The 22,614-nt window shown below is 40.4% G+C and overlaps 1 protein-coding gene across 1 annotated transcript in view; it reads left to right on the plus strand.

The window, feature by feature from the left end:
- sema3ab (sema domain, immunoglobulin domain (Ig), short basic domain, secreted, (semaphorin) 3Ab) overlaps positions 1–22,614 on the plus strand; it is a 106,811-nt gene that overhangs the window by 54,915 nt on the left and 29,282 nt on the right. The window contains exon 5 of the mRNA XM_061970431.2: positions 22,182–22,301. Coding sequence (XP_061826415.1) covers positions 22,182–22,301 — 120 coding nt within the window. The remainder of the gene's footprint in view (positions 1–22,181; positions 22,302–22,614) is intronic.

Consider the following 22,614-nt stretch of genomic DNA (forward strand, 5'->3'; position numbering starts at 1 on the left):
GTAAACCAGGCACGGGTAGATTTTGCGCTGTGTGCAGGCGCCAAGTCCTGTTGGAACTTGAAATCTTCATCTCCATAGAGCAGGTCAGCAGCAGGAAGCATGAAGTGCTCTAAAACTTGCTGGTAGACGGCTGTGTTGACCCTGGATCTCAGGAAACAGAGTGGACCGACACCAGCAGATGACATGGCACCCCAAACCATCACTCAACCATGCAAATTTTGCATTTCCTTTGGAAATCGAGGTCCCAGAGTCTGGAGGAAGACAGCAGAGGCACAGGATCCACGTTGCCTGAAGTCTAGTGTAAAGTTTCCACCATCAGTGATGGTTTGGGGTGCCATATCATCTGCTGGTGTCGGTCCACTCTGTTTCCTGAGATCCAGGGTCAACGCAGCCGTCTACCAGCAAGTTTTAGAGCACTTCATGCTTCCTGCTGCTGACCTGCTCTATGGAGATGGAGATTTCAAGTTCCAACAGGACTTGGCGCCTGCACACAGCGCAAAATCTACCCGTGCCTGGTTTACGGACCATGGTATTTCTGTTCTAAATTGGCCCGCCAACTCCCCTGAACTTAGCCGCATAGAAAATCTGTGGGGTATTGTGAAAAGGAAGATGCAGAATGCCAGACCCAAAAACGCAGAAGAGTTGAAGGCCACTATCAGAGCAACCTGGGCTCTCATAACACCTGAGCAGTGCCAGAAACTCATCGACTCCATGCCACGCCGCATTAACGCAGTAATTGAGGCAAAAGGAGCTCCAACCAAGTATTGAGTATTGTACATGCTCATATTTTTCATTTTCATACTTTTCAGTTGGCCAACATTTCTAAAAATCCCTTTTTTGTATTAGCCTTAAGTAATATTCTAATTTTGTGACACACGGAATTTTGGATTTTCATTTGTTGCCACTTCAAATCATCAAAATTAAATGAAATAAACATTTGAATGCATCAGTCTGTGTGCAATGAATAAATATAATGTACAAGTTACACCTTTTGAATGCAATTACTGAAATAAATCTAGTTTTTCAAAATATTCTAATTTACTGGCTTTTACCTGTATATTTCCGAATTGGTTTAACTGCCACCCGCCTGAATCTATTTAAAATCTAATTTTTTTTTATTTCAACCGCCCGACCCGACCCGCGGATAAAATCTTTTTTTTTTTTTTATTTAAACCGCCCGACCCGCGGATAATCCGCGGACTCCGCGGTTGTGTCCGCAAACCGCGCATCTCTAGTATGGAGACAATCCTAAACAGAGTGATATATTTTCAGGTACAATCTGTTTAATTTTACCCATATCATGCTGAGTTTTTAATTGTTTTGTCTTTCGGCCTTTATTAGTAGTATTATATAAATCAAATCAAATCAAATCAACTTTATTTATAGAGCACATTTAAAATTTACCACAGGGGTAGCCAAAGTGCTGTACAATGAGCAGGTTAAAAGATAAAACGAGTACCGAGCAAACACAACACAACACAAACAGAACATGATAAAAAATAAATAATTAAAATAGAATGAATAAAAACATAAAAACATAAAAACAGGATCACAGCAGGTGTATTATGGGGCGCCATTGCAGGATGGATATCACTCAGTGTTAAAAGCCATGGAATAAAAGTATGTTTTTAAGAGAGATTTAAAAACAGGAAGAGAGGAGGCTTGTCTAACACTCAGGGGTAGGTCGTTCCAGAGCTTGGGAGCAGCAACGGCGAAAGCTCTGTCACCTCTAAGCTTCAGCCTTGTGTCAGGGACCGTCAACAGCAGCTGATCGGCTGATCTTAAGGATCGGGTGGGGCAGTAAGGCTGAAGGAGGTCGGAGAGATAGGTTGGCGCGAGGTTGTTTAGACATTTAAAAACAAATAAAAGGAGTTTAAAATGTATTCGGTAACGCACAGGGAGCCAGTGAAGGGACGCTAAAATAGGGGTGATGTGCTCACGTCTGCGGGTCTGTGTTAGCAGACGAGCAGCAGAGTTCTGCACGAGCTGCAGGCGGGCGAGGGAGGCCTGGCTAATGCCAACATACAGGGCATTACAGTAGTCAAGACGAGTCGAGATAAAAGCGTGAATTAATTTCTCAAGATCATGTCTTGATAGAAGCGGTTTCACTTTCGCTATTTGGCGTAATTGATAAAAGCTTTTTTGAACGACGCTGCTGATTTGTTTTTCGAATTTAAAATCTGAGTCAAACTTTACCCCCAGGTTTGTGACACAGTCGCTGAGATACGGGGTCAGAGTGCCGAGGTCAACGTTGGGGGAGGGAGAGCGACTTGGACCGAACAACATAACTTCTGTTTTATCTTCATTTAGGCTCAGGAAGTTAGCTGAAAGCCAGACTTTGATGTCGTGCAGGCAGTCAATAAGACGTTGAACCGTGTTATTTTGTGCCATGGGAAAATAAATCTGGCAATCATCGGCATAAAAATGAAATGCAATACTGTACTTCCTAAAAATAGAACCAAGGGGGAGAAGGTAAAGCGCAAATAAAATTGGGGCAAGGATTGAGCCCTGGGGGACCCCATGTGGTAGAGGAGCTGTGGACGACAAAAAACTGTCTACTTTTACACAAAAACTCCTGTCGGTTAGGTACGACCGGAACCAGTTGAGGGCGGCGCCATTAATGCCCACACAGTTCTCAAGACGAGTGATTAAGGTGGCGTGGTCGACGGTGTGGAACGCAGCAGACAGATCTAAAAGCACCAGGACAACATATTTACCAGAATCAGTGGACAGGAGGATATCGTTCAAAACTTTTAGAAGCGCTGACTCTGTGCTGTGGAGGGCTTTAAAACCGGACTGGAACAGCTCAGTGATACCATTATCCTCTAAGAAGGGCAACAACTGACTGTAGACAACCTTCTCTAATATTTTGGAAATGTATGGAAGATTAGAGATAGGTCTGAAGTTAGAGAGGAGAGAGGGGTCGAGGCTGGGTTTTTTAAGCAGAGGTCGTACCACTGCATGTTTAAACTCTACTGGAACTATTCCAGAAGAGAGGCTACTATTGATAATGTTAAGGACACTTGATCCAATAGTAGCAAGTACCTCCTTAAACAGGCGAGGTGGGAGGGCATCTGCAGGAGAACCAGAGGGCTTCACATGACTAACTGTGTCACTTAAAAAAGAAAAGGACACCGGCTCAAACTGATGGAAAACAGAAGAGAAATGCAGGGGAACAGAAGGGTCATATGAAGGCTGAGATAGACTGGCTCTAGTTGACACAATTTTGTCAGTGAAAAAATGGAGACAATTTTCACAGAATTCAAAAGAGGCATCAAAACCAGCAGATTTGGGAGCATCCAGAGACCCAAGCAGAAGTGGACTTGATTCACAATGAACTGCACATGCAGTGTTTACATTAATACTGGAATACTTCAAACGAGAGCTATCCTTTATTTTTCCATTTGTTCTGGATGTTAACTTAAGTCTGTAAAGTTATTTAGCTCAGTATAAGTGTACGTGTGTTCAGCATCTGGTCTATAATGCGGTCTAGATCCTCTGCAAGCTGTTTCCCCGCCCCCCCTCTAGGGGAGACCGAATGCAATGGATGTCGAGTGGGTCTGACATAATATTGTGAGAGTCTAGTCCATAGTGGATCTAACATAATAGTGAGAGTCCAGTCCATAGTGGATCTAACATAATAGTGAGAGTCCAGTCCATAGTGGATCTTACATAATAGTGTGAGAGTCCAGTCCATAGTGGATCTAACATAATAGTGAGAGTCCAGTCCATAGTGGATCTAACATAATAGTGAGAGTCCAGTCCATAGTGGATCTAACATAATAGTGTGAGAGTCCAGTCCATAGTGGATCTAACATAATAGTAAGAGTCCAGTCCATAGTGGATCTAACATAATAGTGAGAGTCCAGTCCATAGTGGATCTAACATAATAGTGAGAGTCCAGTCCATAGTGGATCCAACATAATAGTAAGAGTCCAGTCCATAGTGGATCTAACATAATAGTAAGAGTCCAGTCCATAGTGGATCCAACATAATAGTAAGAGTCCAGTCCATAGTGGATCTAACATAATAGTAAGAGTCCAGTCCATAGTGGATCTAACATAATAGTGAGAGTCCAGTCTATAGTGGATCTAACATAATAGTAAGAGTCCAGTCCATAGTGGATCTAACATAATAGTAAGAGTCCAGTCCATAGTGGATCTAACATAATAGTGAGAGTCCAGTCCATAATGGATCTAACATAATAGTAAGAGTCCAGTCCATAGTGGATCTAACATAATAGTGAGAGTCCAGTCTATAGTGGATCTAACATAATATTGTGAGAGTCCAGTCCATAGTGGATCCAACATAATAGTAAGAGTCCAGTCCATAGTGGATCTAACATAATAGTGAGAGTCCAGTCTATAGTGGATCTAACATAATATTGTGAGAGTCCAGTCCATAGTGGATCTAACATAATAGTGAGAGTCCAGTCTATAGTGGATCTAACATAATATTGTGAGAGTCCAGTCCATAGTGGATCTAACATAATAGTGAGAGTCCAGTCTATAGTGGATCTAACATAATATTGTGAGAGTCCAGTCCATAGTGGATCTAACATAATAGTGAGAGTCCAGTCCATAGTGGATCTAACATAATAGTGTGAGAGTCCAGTCCATAGTGGATCTAACATAATAGTGTGAGAGTCCAGTCCATAGTGGATCTAACATAATAGTGTGAGAGTCCAGCCCATAGTAGATCTAACATAATAGTGTGAGAGTCCAGTCTATAGTGGATCTAACATAATATTGTGAGAGTCCAGTCCATAGTGGATCTAACATAATAGTGAGAGTCCAGTCTATAGTGGATCTAACATAATATTGTGAGAGTCCAGTCCATAGTGGATCTAACATAATAGTGAGAGTCCAGTCCATAGTGGATCCAACATAATAGTAAGAGTCCAGTCCATAGTGGATCCAACATAATAGTAAGAGTCCAGTCCATAGTGGATCTAACATAATAGTGAGAGTCCAGTCCATAGTGGATCTAACATAATATTGTGAGAGTCCAGTCCATAGTGGATCTAACATAATAGTGAGAGTCCAGTCCATAGTGGATCCAACATAATAGTAAGAGTCCAGTCCATAGTGGATCCAACATAATAGTAAGAGTCCAGTCCATAGTGGATCTAACATAATAGTGAGAGTCCAGTCCATAGTGGATCTAACATAATATTGTGAGAGTCCAGTCCATAGTGGATCTAACATAATAGTGAGAGTCCAGTCCATAGTGGATCTAACATAATAGTGTGAGAGTCCAGTCCATAGTGGATCTAACATAATAGTGTGAGAGTCCAGCCCATAGTAGATCTAACATAATAGTGTGAGAGTCCAGTCTATAGTGGATCTAACATAATATTGTGAGAGTCCAGTCCATAGTGGATCTAACATAATAGTGAGAGTCCAGTCCATAGTGGATCTAACATAATAGTGAGAGTCCAGTCCATAGTGGATCCAACATAATAGTAAGAGTCGAGTCCATAGTGGATCTAACATAATATTGTGAGAGTCCAGTCCATAGTGGATCTAACATAATAGTGAGAGTCCAGTCCATAGTGGATCCAACATAATAGTAAGAGTCCAGTCCATAGTGGATCTAACATAATAGTGAGAGTCCAGTCCATAGTGGATCTAACATAATATTGAGAGTCCAGTCCATAGTGGATCCAACATAATAGTAAGAGTCCAGTCCATAGTGGATCTAACATAATAGTGAGAGTCCAGTCCATAGTGGATCCAACATAATAGTAAGAGTCCAGTCCATAGTGGATCCAACATAATAGTGAGAGTCCAGTCCATAGTGGATCTAACATAATAGTAAGAGTCCAGTCCATAGTGGATCTAACATAATAGTGAGAGTCCAGTCTATAGTGGATCTGACATAATATTGTGAGAGTCCAGTCCATAGTGGATCCAACATAATAGTGAGAGTCCAGTCCATAGTGGATCCAACATAATAGTAAGAGTCCAGTCCATAGTGGATCTAACATAATAGTAAGAGTCCAGTCCATAGTGGATCTAACATAATAGTAAGAGTCCAGTCCATAGTGGATCCAACATAATAGTAAGAGTCCAGTCCATAGTGGATCTAACATAATAGTGAGAGTCCAGTCCATAGTGGATCCAACATAATAGTAAGAGTCCAGTCCATAGTGGATCTAACATAATAGTGAGAGAGTCCAGTCCATAGTGGATCCAACATAATAGTGAGAGTCCAGTCCATAGTGGATCTAACATAATAGTGAGAGTCCAGTCCATAGTGGATCCAACATAATAGTGTGAGAGTCCAGTCCATAGTGGATCTAACATAATAGTGAGAGTCCAGTCCATAGTGGATCTAACATAATAGTGAGAGTCCAGTCCATAGTGGATCTAACATAATAGTGTGAGAGTCCAGTCCATAGTGGATCTAACATAATAGTGTGAGAGTCCAGTCCATAGTGGATCTAACATAATAGTGAGAGTCCAGTCCATAGTGGATCTAACATAATAGTGAGAGTCCAGTCTATAGTGGATCCAACATAATAGTGAGAGTCCAGTCCATAGTGGATCCAACATAATAGTAAGAGTCCAGTCCATAGTGGATCTAACATAATATTGTGAGAGTCCAGTCCATAGTGGATCTAACATAATAGTGAGAGTCCAGTCCATAGTGGATCCAACATAATAGTAAGAGTCCAGTCCACAGTGGATCTAACATAATAGTAAGAGTCCAGTCCATAGTGGATCTAACATAATAGTGAGAGTCCAGTCCATAGTAGATCCAACATAATAGTAAGAGTCCAGTCCATAGTGGATCCAACATAATAGTAAGAGTCCAGTCCATAGTGGATCTAACATAATAGTGAGAGTCCAGTCCATAGTGGATCTAACATAATAGTGTGAGAGTCCAGTCCATAGTGGATTTAACATAATAGTGAGAGTCCAGTCCATAGTGGATCTAACATAATAGTAAGAGTCCAGTCTATAGTGGATCTAACATAATAGTGAGAGTCCAGTCTATAGTGGATCTAACATAATATTGTGAGAGTCCAGTCCATAGTGGATCTAACATAATAGTGAGAGTCCAGTCCATAGTGGATCTAACATAATAGTGAGAGTCCAGTCCATAGTGGATCTAACATAATAGTAAGAGTCCAGTCCATAGTGGATCTAACATAATAGTGTGAGAGTCCAGTCCATAGTGGATTTAACATAATAGTGAGAGTCCAGTCCATAGTGGATCTAACATAATAGTGAGAGTCCAGTCTATAGTGGATCCAACATAATAGTGAGAGTCCAGTCCATAGTGGATCCAACATAATAGTAAGAGTCCAGTCCATAGTGGATCTAACATAATAGTGTGAGAGTCCAGTCCATAGTGGATCTAACATAATAGTGAGAGTCCAGTCCATAGTGGATCTAACATAATAGTGAGAGTCCAGTCCATAGTGGATCCAACATAATAGTGAGAGTCCAGTCCATAGTGGATCTAACATAATAGTGAAAGTCCAGTCCATAGTGGATCTAACATAATAGTGAGAGTCCAGTCCATAGTGGATCTAACATAAAGGTGAGAGTCCAGTCCATAGTAGATCTAACATAATAGTGAGAGTCCAGTCCACAGTGGATCTAACAAAATAGTGAGAGAGTCCAGTCCACAGTGGATCTAACAAAATAGTGAGAGAGTCCAGTCCATAGTGGATCTAACATAATAGTGAGAGTCCAGTCCATAGTGGATCCAACATAATAGTAAGAGTCCAGTCCATAGTGGATCTAACATAATAGTAAGAGTCCAGTCCATAGTGGATCTAACATAATAGTGTGAGAGTCCAGTCCATAGTGGATCTAACATAATAGTGAGAGTCCAGTCCATAGTGGATCTAACATAATAGTGAGAGTCCAGTCCACAGTGGATCTAACAAAATAGTGAGAGTCCAGTCTATAGTGGATCTAACATAATATTGTGAGAGTCCAGTCCATAGTGGATCTAACATAATAGTGAGAGTCCAGTCCATAGTGGATCTAACATAATAGTGAGAGTCCAGTCCATAGTGGATCTAACATAATAGTAAGAGTCCAGTCCATAGTGGATCTAACATAATAGTGTGAGAGTCCAGCCCATAGTAGATCTAACATAATAGTGTGAGAGTCCAGTCTATAGTGGATCTAACATAATATTGTGAGAGTCCAGTCCATAGTGGATCCAACATAATAGTAAGAGTCCAGTCCATAGTGGATCTAACATAATAGTGAGAGTCCAGTCCATAGTGGATCCAACATAATAGTAAGAGTCCAGTCCATAGTGGATCTAACATAATAGTAAGAGTCCAGTCCATAGTGGATCTAACATAATAGTGAGAGTCCAGTCCATAGTGGATCTAACATAATAGTAAGAGTCCAGTCCATAGTGGATCTAACATAATAGTGAGAGTCCAGTCCATAGTGGATCTAACATAATAGTAAGAGTCCAGTCCATAGTGGATCTAACATAATAGTAAGAGTCTAGTCCATAGTGGATCTAACATAATAGTGAGAGTCCAGTCCATAGTGGATCTAACATAATAGTGAGAGTCCAGTCCATAGTGGATCCAACATAATAGTAAGAGTCCAGTCCATAGTGGATCTAACATAATAGTGAGAGTCCAGTCCATAGTGGGGCCAGCAGGAGACCATCCCGAGCGGAGACGGGTCAGCAGCGCAGAGATGTTCCCAGCCGATGCACAGGCGAGCGGTCCACCCCGGGTCCCGACTCTGGACAGCCAGCACTTCATCCATGGCCACCGGACCAGAGGAGAAAAGAAAATAAACGGCAGATCAACTGGTCTAAAAGGGGGGTCTATTTAAAGGCTAGAGTATACAAATGAGCTTTAAGATGGGACTTAAATGTTTCTACTGAGGTAGCATCTCTAACTGTTACCACTAGAACATTCCATAGTACTGGAGCCCGAATAGAAAACGCTCTATAGCCCGCAGACTTTTTTTGGGCTCTCGGAATCACTAATAAGCCGGAGTTCTTTGAACGCAGATTTCTTGCCGGGACATATGGTACAATACAATCTACAAGATAGAACGGAGCTAGTCTGTGGTGCCCTCAGGTGGTCAGGGAGAGCGTTCCACAGAGCGGCGGAGCAGAAAGCCCGGTCTCCCGTTGTTCGTAGCTTTGTCCTCGGAGGTTGGAGGAGGTTAGCCTGTCGTGTCGTGTGGAGGATTTGGGGGTGAGTCGTTCTTTGAGGTAGAGGGGGGGCATTTCCATGGAGGCACTGGTGGGTTAGCAGGGAGACTTTGTATTCAATCCTGAGTGGAACAGGAAGCCAGGGAAGGGATTTGAGAGTTGGTGTGATATGGTCTTATTTCCGCACTCTCATCAGGATCCTAGCAGCACTATTCTGTATGTATTGCAGCTTCTGGATGTTCTTGCTGGGGATCCCCACAAGAAGTCTAGTCTAGGTCAAAAGTATACATACCGCCATGTTTATATTTGGTTACTTGTCCCTTGGCAGGTTTCACTGCAACAAGGCGCTTTTGGTAGCCATCCACAAGCTTCTGCTTGAATTTTTGACCACTCTTCTTGACAAAATTGGTGCAGTTCAGCTAAATGTGTTGCTTTTCTGACATGGACTTGTTTCTTCAGCATTGTCCACACATTTAAGTTAGGACTCTGAGAAGGCCATTCTAAAACCTTCATTCTATCCTGATTTAGCCATTCCTTTACCACTTTTGACGTGTGTTTGGGGTCATTGTCCTGTTGGAACACCCAACTGCGCCCAAGACCCAACCTCCGGACTGATGATTTTAGCTTGTCCTGAAGAATTTGGAGGTAATCCTCCTTTTTTCATTGTCCCATTTACTCTCTGTAAAGCACCAGTTCCATTGGCAGCAAAACAGGCCCAGAGCATAATACTACCACCACCATGCTTGACGGTAGGGGTGCTGTTCTTGGGATTAAAGGCCTCACCTTTTCTCCTTCAAACATATTGCTGGGTATTGTGGCCAAACAGCTAAATGTTTGTTTCTTCTGACATCACATGGACAAAGATAAGACCTTCTGGAGGAAAGTTCTGTGGTCAGATGAAACAAAAATGGAGCTGTTTGGCCACAACACCCAGCAAAATTATGTCCTTCACAAGTGTATGTACATTTTTGACCACGACTGTACACTGTAAAAGGAGTTATTTACACAGAAAACATTTTTGTGAATGTGTATTTCCTTAATTGTTTCCAAAACGGTGCCTGCAACACAGCAGTAAAACGGCTGATCAAACAAAACAGAAGTCATCGCCATGGACTCAGCGCTCCAATCAGCTAAGCACTTGTGAAACTGTAACAATACAAAACGAATGCCGCTGTAAGTTTGTATTAGTAACACATACACTTGTAAATGTGTTAGCATATTAGCTAATGCTCACGACGCTATCTCAAATTACTTTACGGTAGCCCGTACAAATGTGCTTGAAAACACTCCTACAGACATTACACATGTGGCCAATAAGTTAGTATGAATTAATTGTTCAGTTGTAGTGTAAAACTTACAAACGTGATGAATGAAGAATCCATACGAGCAGAAACAATATGGAACAGCACTTGTACTTCCGGCTCAAGTCACTAAAAAGAAGGAAATACTGTAGACCAAGGGTGTATAAACCATGTGCAGCCCATCGGCGTCTTCAATTTGGCCCATGCGACGCCATGAGTTTAATAAGGAATTTGGCAGCATGGAGATTTAAATCCATCCATTTTCTAAAGCTTGGCCCTTTCGGGTTGGCGGGGGGTGCTGGACTGGAGCCTATCTTGGGTGCTGGACTGGAGCCTATCTTAGCTGCAGTCGGGCGGAAGGCGGCGTACACCCTGGTTCAATTCATTTTAAAAAGTCACATTTTTTTGCTGCTGTTTTGTCGCCATCGTGTGGACATAACGAGAAATTCAGGCATTTGATCAATTATTCTTTGAATTGTGCAAATGATCCAAGACAAAATGCCCACAGACATGCTCACACATTAGACAAATATAAGTGTGTGGATATTTCAACACATGTCCATGCAACATAAAAACAATCAGAATTACAGCCATTACAAAGCATTGTGGGGAAAATGCAAAACACTCTCCACACTTATCCATGTTCAGTGCATTTGAGTTGCTTGATATATTACATATATATACATATATACACATATACATGAAGTAAGTAAATATACATATATTTACATATATATATGTATACATGTGTGTGTGTGTGTATATATATATATATATATATATATATATATACATATACATACATATATATATATATATATATATATATATATATATATATATATATATACATATATATATATATATATATATATATATATATATATATATATATATACACACACGTGTATATATATATACGCACTATATATACATACATGTGTGTATATATATATATATATATATACACACATGTGTATATTTATATATATATATATATACACACACATGTATATATATATATATATATATATATATATATATTTATATATATATATATATATATATATTTATATATATATATATATATATATATATATTATATATATATATATATTATATACACACACATGTACATATATATATACACACTATATATACATACATGTGTGTATATATTATTTATATATATATACACACATGTGTATGTATATATATATATATACACACACACACAAACATGTATATATATATATATATATGTGTGTATATATATATATATATATATATATATACACACACACATGTATATATATGTATATATATATATATATATATATATATATATATACACACACATGTATATACACATGTATATACGGTATATATATATACACACTATATATACATACGTGTGTGTATATATTATATATATATATATACACACACATGTATATATATATATATATATACACTCAAACACAAACATGTATATATATATATGTGTGTGTGTATATATATATATATATATATATATATATATACTCACACACACACATGTATATATATATGTATATATATATATATATATATATATATATATATATATATATATACACACACACATGTATATATATATATATATATATATATATATTTATATATATACACACACACATGTATATACACATGTATATATATATATATATATATATATATACTCACACACACACATGTATATATATATATGTATATATATATATATATATATATATATATATACATGTGTGTATATATATATATATATATATATATATATATATTTATATATATATATTCATATTTATATATATATATACACACACACATGTATATACACATGTATATATATATATATTTATATATATATACACACACACATGTATATACACATGTATATATATATATATACACACACACACATGTATATACACATGTATATATATATATATATATATATATATATATATATATATACACACACACACATGTATATATATGTATATATATATATATATATATATGTATATATATATATATATATATATATATACATATATATATACACACACACACATATACATATATATATATATATATATATATATATATATATATATATACACATGTATATATATACATACATATATATATACACACACACACATATACATATATATATATATATATATATATATATATATATATATATATATATATATAAACATATGTGCACGCGCGCGCGCAACACACGCGTGCTCACACACACAAAAAATCGAGAAAACCAAAGTTTTTGTACCTTGGCTTATGAGTTTAACTGCTTCTTAAATCAACGTTTGCCATTAAATTTAATTGACCTTCAAATATTCCATTGTGAGCGCTCCTAAAACACCACAATTTTCATGTACATTATGTTTTTCTTTTAAGTAAGAAAAACAAACCGCTCGTTAACGAACATCGTTTGAAACACAATACAGCAGCAGAATGCAGTACAAACTACTGCAGTAGTTGTATTAAGTAATGTCATAATAAGGTCATTTATCTGGAAGAGCGGATTTCAACCTGTGAAATCACTATCAATAATCAAATAGCACAACAGCTTTATTATTTCCTAGGCAAAACAACTCTTGACAATACTGCGAGTGACTTTGTGATTCCCATGCCTCACTGACATGACCAAGTTTTCACTGGTGTCACATTGCACGTACACACCTAATAAATCGGTGGCCGCGACAGCTGCTGAAACAGTGGCCCTCGTCTGCATGTGACCCTTAAAGCCAGATGAGGCTTAGTCATGTATCATTTCTAACATTATTCTTTTTTCCCCCCACCCCTTTTATTACGTGATGACACCGTCTGTTTCATTTGAGGTCGAGTCTGCCTGCCACGTGCAAGGAAATAAATATGCCACATGGCAACAGTGTAGCCGATACAAACTCTTGAAAGGGAACTGCAGTTTTGGGGAAATTTTGCTTATCGTTCACAATCATTGTGAAAGACGCGACGATGGGTGGATTTTTTTTTAATGCATTCTTCCATCCATCCATCCATCTTCTTCCGCTTATCCGAGGTCGGGTCGCGGGGGCAGCAGCCTAAGCAGGGAAGCCCAGACTTCCCTCTCCCCAGCCACTTCGTCCAGCTCTTCCTGTGGGACCCCGAGGCGTTCCCAGGCCAGCCGGGAGACATAGTCTTCCCAACGTGTCCTGGGTCTTCCCCGTGGCCTCCTACCGGTCGGACGTGCCCTAAACACCTCCCGAGGGAGGCGTTCGGGTGGCATCCTGACCAGATGCCCGAACCACCTCATCTGGCTCCTCTCCATGTGGAGGAGCAGTGGCTTTACTTTGAGCTCCTCCCGGATGGCAGAGCTTCTCACCCTATCTCTAAGGGAGAGCCCCGCCACCCGGCGGAGGAAACTCATTTCGGCCGCTTGTACCCGTGATCTTGTCCTTTCGGTCATAACCCAAAGCTCATGACCATAGGTGAGGATGGGAACGTAGATCGACCGGTAAATCGAGAGCTTTGCCTTCCGGCTCAGCTCCTTCTTCACCACAACGGATCGATACAGCGTCCGCATTACTGAAGACGCCGCACCGATCCGCCTGTCGATCTCACGATCCACTCTTCCCCCACTCGTGAACAAGACTCCGAGGTACTTGAACTCCTCCACTTGGGGCAAGATCTCCTCCCCAACCCGGAGATGGCACTCCACCCTTTTCCGGGCGAGAACCATGGACTCGGACTTGGAGGTGCTGATTCTCATCCCAGTCGCTTCACACTCAGCTGCGAACCGATCCAGTGAGAGCTGAAGATCCTGGCCGGATGAAGCCATCAGGACCACATCATCTGCAAAAAGCAGAGACCTAATCTTGCAGCCACCAAACCAGATCCCCTCAACGCCTTGACTGCGCCTAGAAATTCTGTCCATAAAACTTATGAACAGAATGGGTGACAAAGGGCAGCCTTGGCGGAGTCCAACCCTCACTGGAAACGTGTCTGACTTACTACCGGCAATGCGGACCAGGCTCTGGCACTGATCATACAGGGAGCGGACTGCCACAATCAGACAGTCCGATACCCCGTACTCTCTGAGCACTCCCCACAGGACTTCCCGAGGGACACGGTCGAATGCCTTCTCCAAGTCCACAAAACACATGTAGACTGGTTGGGCAAACTCCCATGCACCCTCAAGGACCCTGCCGAGAGTATAGAGCTGGTCCACAGTTCCACGACCAGGACGAAAACCACACTGTTCCTCCTGAATCCGAGGTTCGACTATCCGGCGTATCCTCCTCTCCAGTACACCTGAATAGACCTTACCGGGAAGGCTGAGGAGTGTGATCCCACGATAGTTAGAACACACCCTCCGGTTCCCCTTCTTAAAGAGAGGAACCACCACCCCGGTCTGCCAATCCAGTGGCACCGCCCCCGATGTCCACGCGATGCTGCAGAGTCTTGTCAACCAAGACAGCCCCACAGCATCCAGAGCCTTAAGGAACTCCGGGCGGATCTCATCTACCCCCGGGGCCTTGCCACCGAGGAGCTTTTTAACTACCTCAGCAACCTCAGCCCCAGAAATAGGAGAGCCCACCACAGACTCCCCAGGCACTGCTTCCTCATAGGAAGACGTGTTGGTGGGATTGAGGAGGTCTTCGAAGTATTCCCTCCACCGATCCACAACATCCGCAGTCGAGGTCAGCAGAACACCATTCTCGCCATACACGGTGTTGATAGTGCACTGCTTCCCCTTCCTGAGGCGGCGGATGGTGGTCCAGAATTGCTTCGAAGCCGTCCGGAAGTCGTTTTCCATGGCCTCACCGAACTCCTCCCATGTCCGAGTTTTTGCCTCTGCGACCGCTGAAGCCGCACACCGCTTGGCCTGTCGGTACCTGTCCGCTGCCTCAGGAGTCCTATGAGCCAAAAGAACCCGATAGGACTCCTTCTTCGGCTGAAGAAGGAGTAACATTTATAACATTTAATATGTGCTTATTTTGATCATTTATTTCAAAAACGCATCACAAGGTTTTTTTTTGGTTTTTTTACTTCATCACTGATTATTACTCACTGCAGACTTTATGAGAGCCAACAAACATAATACAACATCACTTACTGTGCAAGGTCTGCTGTCAATCGGACTCTGACTGTTAAAATGTTCAGATATTGGCTTATTTTGATCACTTATTTCAAAAACGCATCACAAGGTTTGTCTGTTTTTTACTTCATCACTGATTATTGCTCACTGCAGACTTTATGAGAGCCAACAAACATAATTCAACATCACTTACTGTGCAAGGTCTGCTGTCATTCGGATGCTGACTGTTAAAATGTTCAGATATTGGCTTATTTTGATCATTTATTTCAAAAACGCATCACAAGGTTTGTCTGTTTTTTACTTCATCACTGATTATTGCTCACTGCAGACTTTATGAGAGTCAACAAACATAATGCAACATCACTTACTGTGCAAGGTCTGCTGTCATTCGGATGCTGACTGTTAAAATGTTCAGATATTGGCTTATTTTGATCACTTATTTCAAAAACGCATCACAAGGTTTGTCTGTTTTTTACTTCATCACTGATTATTGCTCACTGCAGACTTTATGAGAGCCAACAAACACAATGCAACATCACTTACTGTGCAAGGTCTGCTGTCATTCGGATGCTGACTGTTAAAATGTTCAGATATTGGCTTATTTTGATCATTTATTTCAAAAACGCATCACAAGGTTTGTCTGTTTTGTACTTCATCACTGATTATTGCTCACTGCAGACTTTATGAGAGCCAACAAACATAATGCAACATCACTTACTGTGCAAGGTCTGCTGTCATTCGGATGCTGACTGTTAAAATGTTCAGATATTTGCTTATTTTGATCATTTATTTCAAAAACGCATCACAAGGTTTGTCTGTTTTTTACTTCATCACTGATTATTGCTCACTGCAGACTTTGAGAGCCAACAAACATAATACAACATCACTTACTGTGCAAGGTCTGCTGTCATTCGGACTCTGACTGTTAAAATGTTCAGATATTGGCTTATTTTGATCATTTATTTCAAAAACGCATCACAAGGTTTGTCTGTTTTGTACTTCATCACTGATTATTACTCACTGCAGACTTTATGAGAGCCAACAAACATAATGCAACATCACTTACTGTGCAAGGTCTGCTGTCATTCGGATGCTGACTGTTAAAATGTTCAGATATTGGCTTATTTTGATCATTTATTTCAGAAACGCATCACAAGGTTTGTCTGTTTTGTACTTCATCACTGATTATTGCTCACTGCAGACTTTGAGAGCCAACAAACATAATACAACATCACTTACTGTGCAAGGTCTGCTGTCAATCGGACTCTGACTGTTAAAATGTTCAGATATGTGCTTATTTTGATCATTTATTTCAGAAACGCATCACAAGGTTTGTCTGTTTTTTACTTCATCACTGATTATTGCTCACTGCAGACTTTGAGAGCCAACAAACATAATACAACATCACTTACTGTGCAAGGTCTGCTGTCATTCGGATGCTGACTGTTAAAATGTTCAGATATTTGCTTATTTTGATCATTTATTTCAAAAACGCATCACAAGGTTTGTCTGTTTTGTACTTCATCACTGATTATTGCTCACTGCAGACTTTATGAGAGCCAACAAACATAATACAACATCACTTACTGTGCAAGGTCTGCTGTCATTCGGACTCTGACTGTTAAAATGTTCAGATATGTGCTTATTTTGATCATTTATTTCAGAAACGCATCACAAGGTTTGTCTGTTTTTTACTTCATCACTGATTATTGCTCACTGCAGACTTTATGAGAGCCAACAAACATAATGCAACATCACTTACTGTGCAAGGTCTGCTGTCATTCGGATGCTGACTGTTAAAATGTTCAGATATTGGCTTATTTTGATCATTTATTTCAGAAACGCATCACAAGGTTTGTCCAATTTTTACTTCATCACTGATTATTGCTCACTGCAGACTTTATGAGAGCCAACAAACATAATGCAACATCACTTACTGTGCAAGGTCTGCTGTCATTCGGATGCTGACTGTTAAAATGTTCAGATATTGGCTTATTTTGATCATTTATTTCAGAAACGCATCACAAGGTTTGTCTGTTTTGTACTTCATCACTGATTATTACTCACTGCAGACTTTATGAGAGCCAACAAACATAATACAACATCACTTACTGTGCAAGGTCTGCTGTCATTCGGATGCTGACTGGTAAAATGTTCAGATATTTGCTTATTTTGATCATTTATTTCAAAAACGCATCACAAGGTTTGTCTGTTTTTTACTTCATCACTGATTATTGCTCACTGCAGACTTTATGAGAGCCAACAAACATAATACAACATCACTTACTGTGCAAGGTCTGCTGTCATTCGGATGCTGACTGTTAAAATGTTCAGATTTGGCTTATTTTGATCATTTATAGGGGGTAGCAGGGCAAAACTTCATGAAGTACAAACCGAACAAAAAAAGTAATATAAACCTCACAGGATGATACAAAAATACAAAACCAGACAAAAAATATGTGAGATAATAAATATAAAGTAAAATGTAAACACTTACGGCTCTCCATATGATATTATTCTGTATTTATATATATTTTTCAATTGGAATATAGTGTGAATGTTGTCTTGTCTATCTGTGTTGGCCCTGTGAAGAGGTGGCGACTTGTCCAGGGTGTACTCCGCCTTCCGCCCGATTGTAGCTGAGATAGGCTCCAGCTCTCACTATTATGTTAGATCCACTATGGACTGGACTCTCACTATTATGTTAGATCCACTATGGACTGGATTCTCACTATTATGTTAGATCCACTATGGACTGGACTCTCACACTATTATGTTAGATCCACTATGGACTGGACTCTCACTATTATGTTAGATCCACTATGGACTGGACTCTCACTATTATGTTAGATCCACTATGGACTGGACTCTTACTATTATGTTAGATCCACTATGGACTGGACTCTCACAATATTATGTTCGATCCACTATGGACTGGACTCTCACTATTATGTTAGATCCAGTATGGACCGGACTCTCACACTATTATGTTAGATCCACTATGGACTGGACTCTCACTATTATGTTAGATCCACTATGGACTGGACTCTCACTATTATGTTAGATCCACTATGGACTGGACTCTCACACTATTATGTTAGATCCACTATGGACTGGACTCTCACTATTATGTTAGATCCACTATGGACTGGACTCTCACACTATTATGTTAGATCCACTATGGACTGGACTCTCACTATTATGTTAGATCCACTATGGACTGGACTCTCACACTATTATGTTAGATCCACTATGGACTGGACTCTCACACTATTATGTTAGATCCACTATGGACTGGACTCTCACTATTATGTTAGATCCACTATGGACTGGACTCTCACACTATTATGTTAGATCCACTATGGACTGGACTCTCACTATTATGTTAGATCCACTATGGACTGGACTCTCACTATTATGTTGGATCCACTATGGACTGGACTCTCACTATTATGTTAGATCCACTATGGACTGGACTCTCACTATTATGTTAGATCCACTATGGACTGGACTCTCACACTATTATGTTAGATCCACTATGGACTGGACTCTCACTATTATGTTGGATCCACTATGGATTGGACTCTCACGATATTATTTTAGATCCACTATGGACTGGACTCTCACACTATTATGTTAGATCCACTATGGACTGGACTCTCACACTATTATGTTAGATCCACTATGGACTGGACTCTCACTATTATGTTAGATCCACTATGGACTGGACTCTCACTATTATGTTAGATCCACTATGGACTGGACTCTCACACTATTATGTTAGATCCACTATGGACTGGACTCTCACACTATTATGTTAGATTCACTATTCCTTGCCCTTTTGTGGGCTCTGAACCGAGGATGTCGTTGTGACTTGTGCAGCCCTTTGAGACACTTGTGATTTAGGGCTATATAAATAAACTTTGATTGATTGATAAAAATACTCTCGGACATCTTTTTCCGTACATGTGCAATATGAGACTTCCATGTCAGACCGTCATCCAGTATCACTCCGACAAATCTAAATTCAGAAACCCTTTCAATGTCAATTCCATCGATTGACAGTTTGATCGTTTCCTCCCTTTTCCTCTTACAAAAAAAATCATAAACTTAGTTTTTGTTTTACATTTAATAGTAATTTATTGATATCAAACCATCTCTTAAGTTTAATCGTTTCCTGTTCAATAATGTTTGATAACGTTTTTAAGTCATGTCCCGACATACTTGCCAACCTTGAGACCTCCGATTTCGGGAGGTTGGGGGGGGGGGGGGGGGGGGGGGCGTGGTTAGGGGCGTGGTTAAGAGGGGAGGAGTATATTTACAGCTAAAATTCACCAAGTCAAGTATTTCATATATATATATATATATATATATATATATATATATATATATCTGAACCTTGGTATTTACCGTGATGACGGACTGGCAGTGTGTCGCGCCTCGCCAAGGAGCAGCGAGAATACCAAGAAGCGCATATGCCAAATTTTCAAAGAGAACGGCCTACGGATCACGATTGAAGCCAACAAGCAAACCGTCAACTTCCTTGACGTCACTTTCAACCTGAGAAATAACAGCTACCAACCATTCACGAAACCCAACACAACACTCCAATACGTGCACCATGACAGCAACCACCCACCCACCACCACGAAAAGAATACCTACCGGAATCAATAAAAGGCTATCGATGCTGTCATCTAGCAAAGCTGAATTTGACCAAGCAACCCCCCCGTACCAAAAAGCCCTTGATGAAAGCGGATACAATTTCACCCTCACCTATGAACCCACGCCAGGAAACCAGCCAAAAAAGAACAGAAAACGAAACGACATCATCTGGTACAACCCCCCATACAGCAAAAACGTCTCAACGAACATTGGACACAAATTCCTCAATCTGATTGACAAACACTTTCCCAAAGACAACAACCTAAGAAAAGTATTCAACAAGAACAACATCAAATTGAGCTACAGCTGCATGAACAATATACGACAAATCATCTCAAACCACAACAAAACAATTGCAAATGAGCCGTCGACCCCCAGCCAGAACGACTCCAAAACCAACAAAGCATGTAACTGTCGAAAGAAACCTGATTGCCCTCTCAACGGGGGGTGCTTACAAACATCAGTTGTCTACCAATCTAAGGTAATACGCAAGGACATTAACACATCCGACACATATGTAGGATTAACCGAGGGTGAATTCAAAACCAGATGGAACAACCACAAGGCTTCTTTCAGGAACAAAAACCTGCGAAATACCACAGAACTCAGCAAACACATTTGGGACCTCAAAGACAATAATGTTGAATATTCAATAACATGGCAAATTCTTGCATCCAGCACACCTTACACTAGTGGTAATTAAAGATGCAACCTATGCTTGAAAGAGAAACTGTTTATTATTTACCGTCCAGACCTGTCATCCCTCAACAAGCGCAGCGAAATTGTAACAACATGCCGCCATAGACGGAAACACCTCCTTGGTAACATATGAGCCAATCACCACGCCCCTAGGCCAGCCTGTACCCACCCACTCTGTGCCCTATATAAACCATGGTATGCGAATGCTCCCATTAAAATCTCCTGACGATTGAGGGTACCCCCCCTCATGAAACAGGCCTGTAGAGATGAAATAGTCTTGTGATTTTTTTTCCCCACACATACATATATTGCGCTCTACTAGGGTATCGAGCACTATTTTTTGGATAACCTTATTAAGACATATATATATATATATATATATATATATATATATATATATATATATATATATAAGAGAAATACTTGAATTTCAGTGTTCATTTATTTACACATATACACACACATAACACTCATCTACTCATTGTTGAGTTAAGGGTTGAATTGTCCATCCTCGTTCTATTCTCTGTCACTATTTTTCTAACCATGCTGAACACCCTCTCTGATGATGCATTCTGCTTCGTCTCCTTGTTGTGTGCGCAGTTGTGCACTGCGCTCTCTAAAAGCCGTAGATGTTATTGTCACATATGCATGTACAGTAGATGGCAGTATTGTCCTGTTTAAGAGTGTCACAACATTGCTGTTTACGGCAGACGAACTGCTTTACGGTAGACGAAAACGTGACTGCTGTTGTTGTGTGTTGTTGCGGCGCTGGGAGGACGTTAATGAAACTGCCTAACAATAAACCCACATAAGAAACTAAGAACTCGCCCTCCATCATTCTACAGTTATAACGTCATTGGACAGGCACGCGGTTTATATTGTGGGAAAGCGGACGTGAAAACAGGCTCAGGTTCGCCTGAAATTCGGGAGATTTTCGGGAGAAAATTTGTCCCGGGAGGTTTTCGGGAGAAGCGCTGAATTTCGGGAGTCTCCCGGAAAATCCGGGAGGGTTGGCAAGTATGTGTCCCGAACTCTAAAAGTTGGTGTAAAAGAGTTCAACATTCTGTGAGTACAGGATTGTTTTCTTGCACAATGTGAGCTAGAGCAAATCCACAAGGTGTGGTTCTATGTGGGATCGCTCCCATTCCCTTCTAGACCTCTGTGTTTACCCATCACGTCAACTGAAGTGAGTCAGCAACATCCGATCTAATTTGTCGACTGAATTATTTTCTGCAGAGGGAGTGTGCAAACTTCGTGAAGGTGTTGCAGCCCTTCAACCAGACGCATATCTACGTGTGTGGAACAGGTGCTTTCCATCCTGTGTGTTCCTACCTAGAAGTGGGTAAGAAACTAGAGGTAAGTCTTTGATCTAAATATCCCACTGTGATGGATGTGTAGAACTCTTTTTGTAGCTTACAGTACGTGACTGTGCATGCGCGGGAAAAAATGTTTTGCGTCATCGTTACCTCTGACCTGGAAGTGTATCCTTAACCTATGTTTCAATGTAGACTATTGCCACATTTCTTTGAACAGTAAACCTTATTGTGGCGGTCCGCTCCCTGTATGATCAGTGCCAGAGCTTGGTCCGCATTGCCGGTAGTAAGTCGGACACGTTTCCAGTGAGGGTTGGACTTCGCCAAGGCTGCCCTTTGTCACCGATTCTGTTCAT

Source organism: Nerophis lumbriciformis, linkage group LG10, assembly GCF_033978685.3.
Source record: "Nerophis lumbriciformis linkage group LG10, RoL_Nlum_v2.1, whole genome shotgun sequence".
Taxonomy (NCBI): domain Eukaryota; kingdom Metazoa; phylum Chordata; class Actinopteri; order Syngnathiformes; family Syngnathidae; genus Nerophis; species Nerophis lumbriciformis.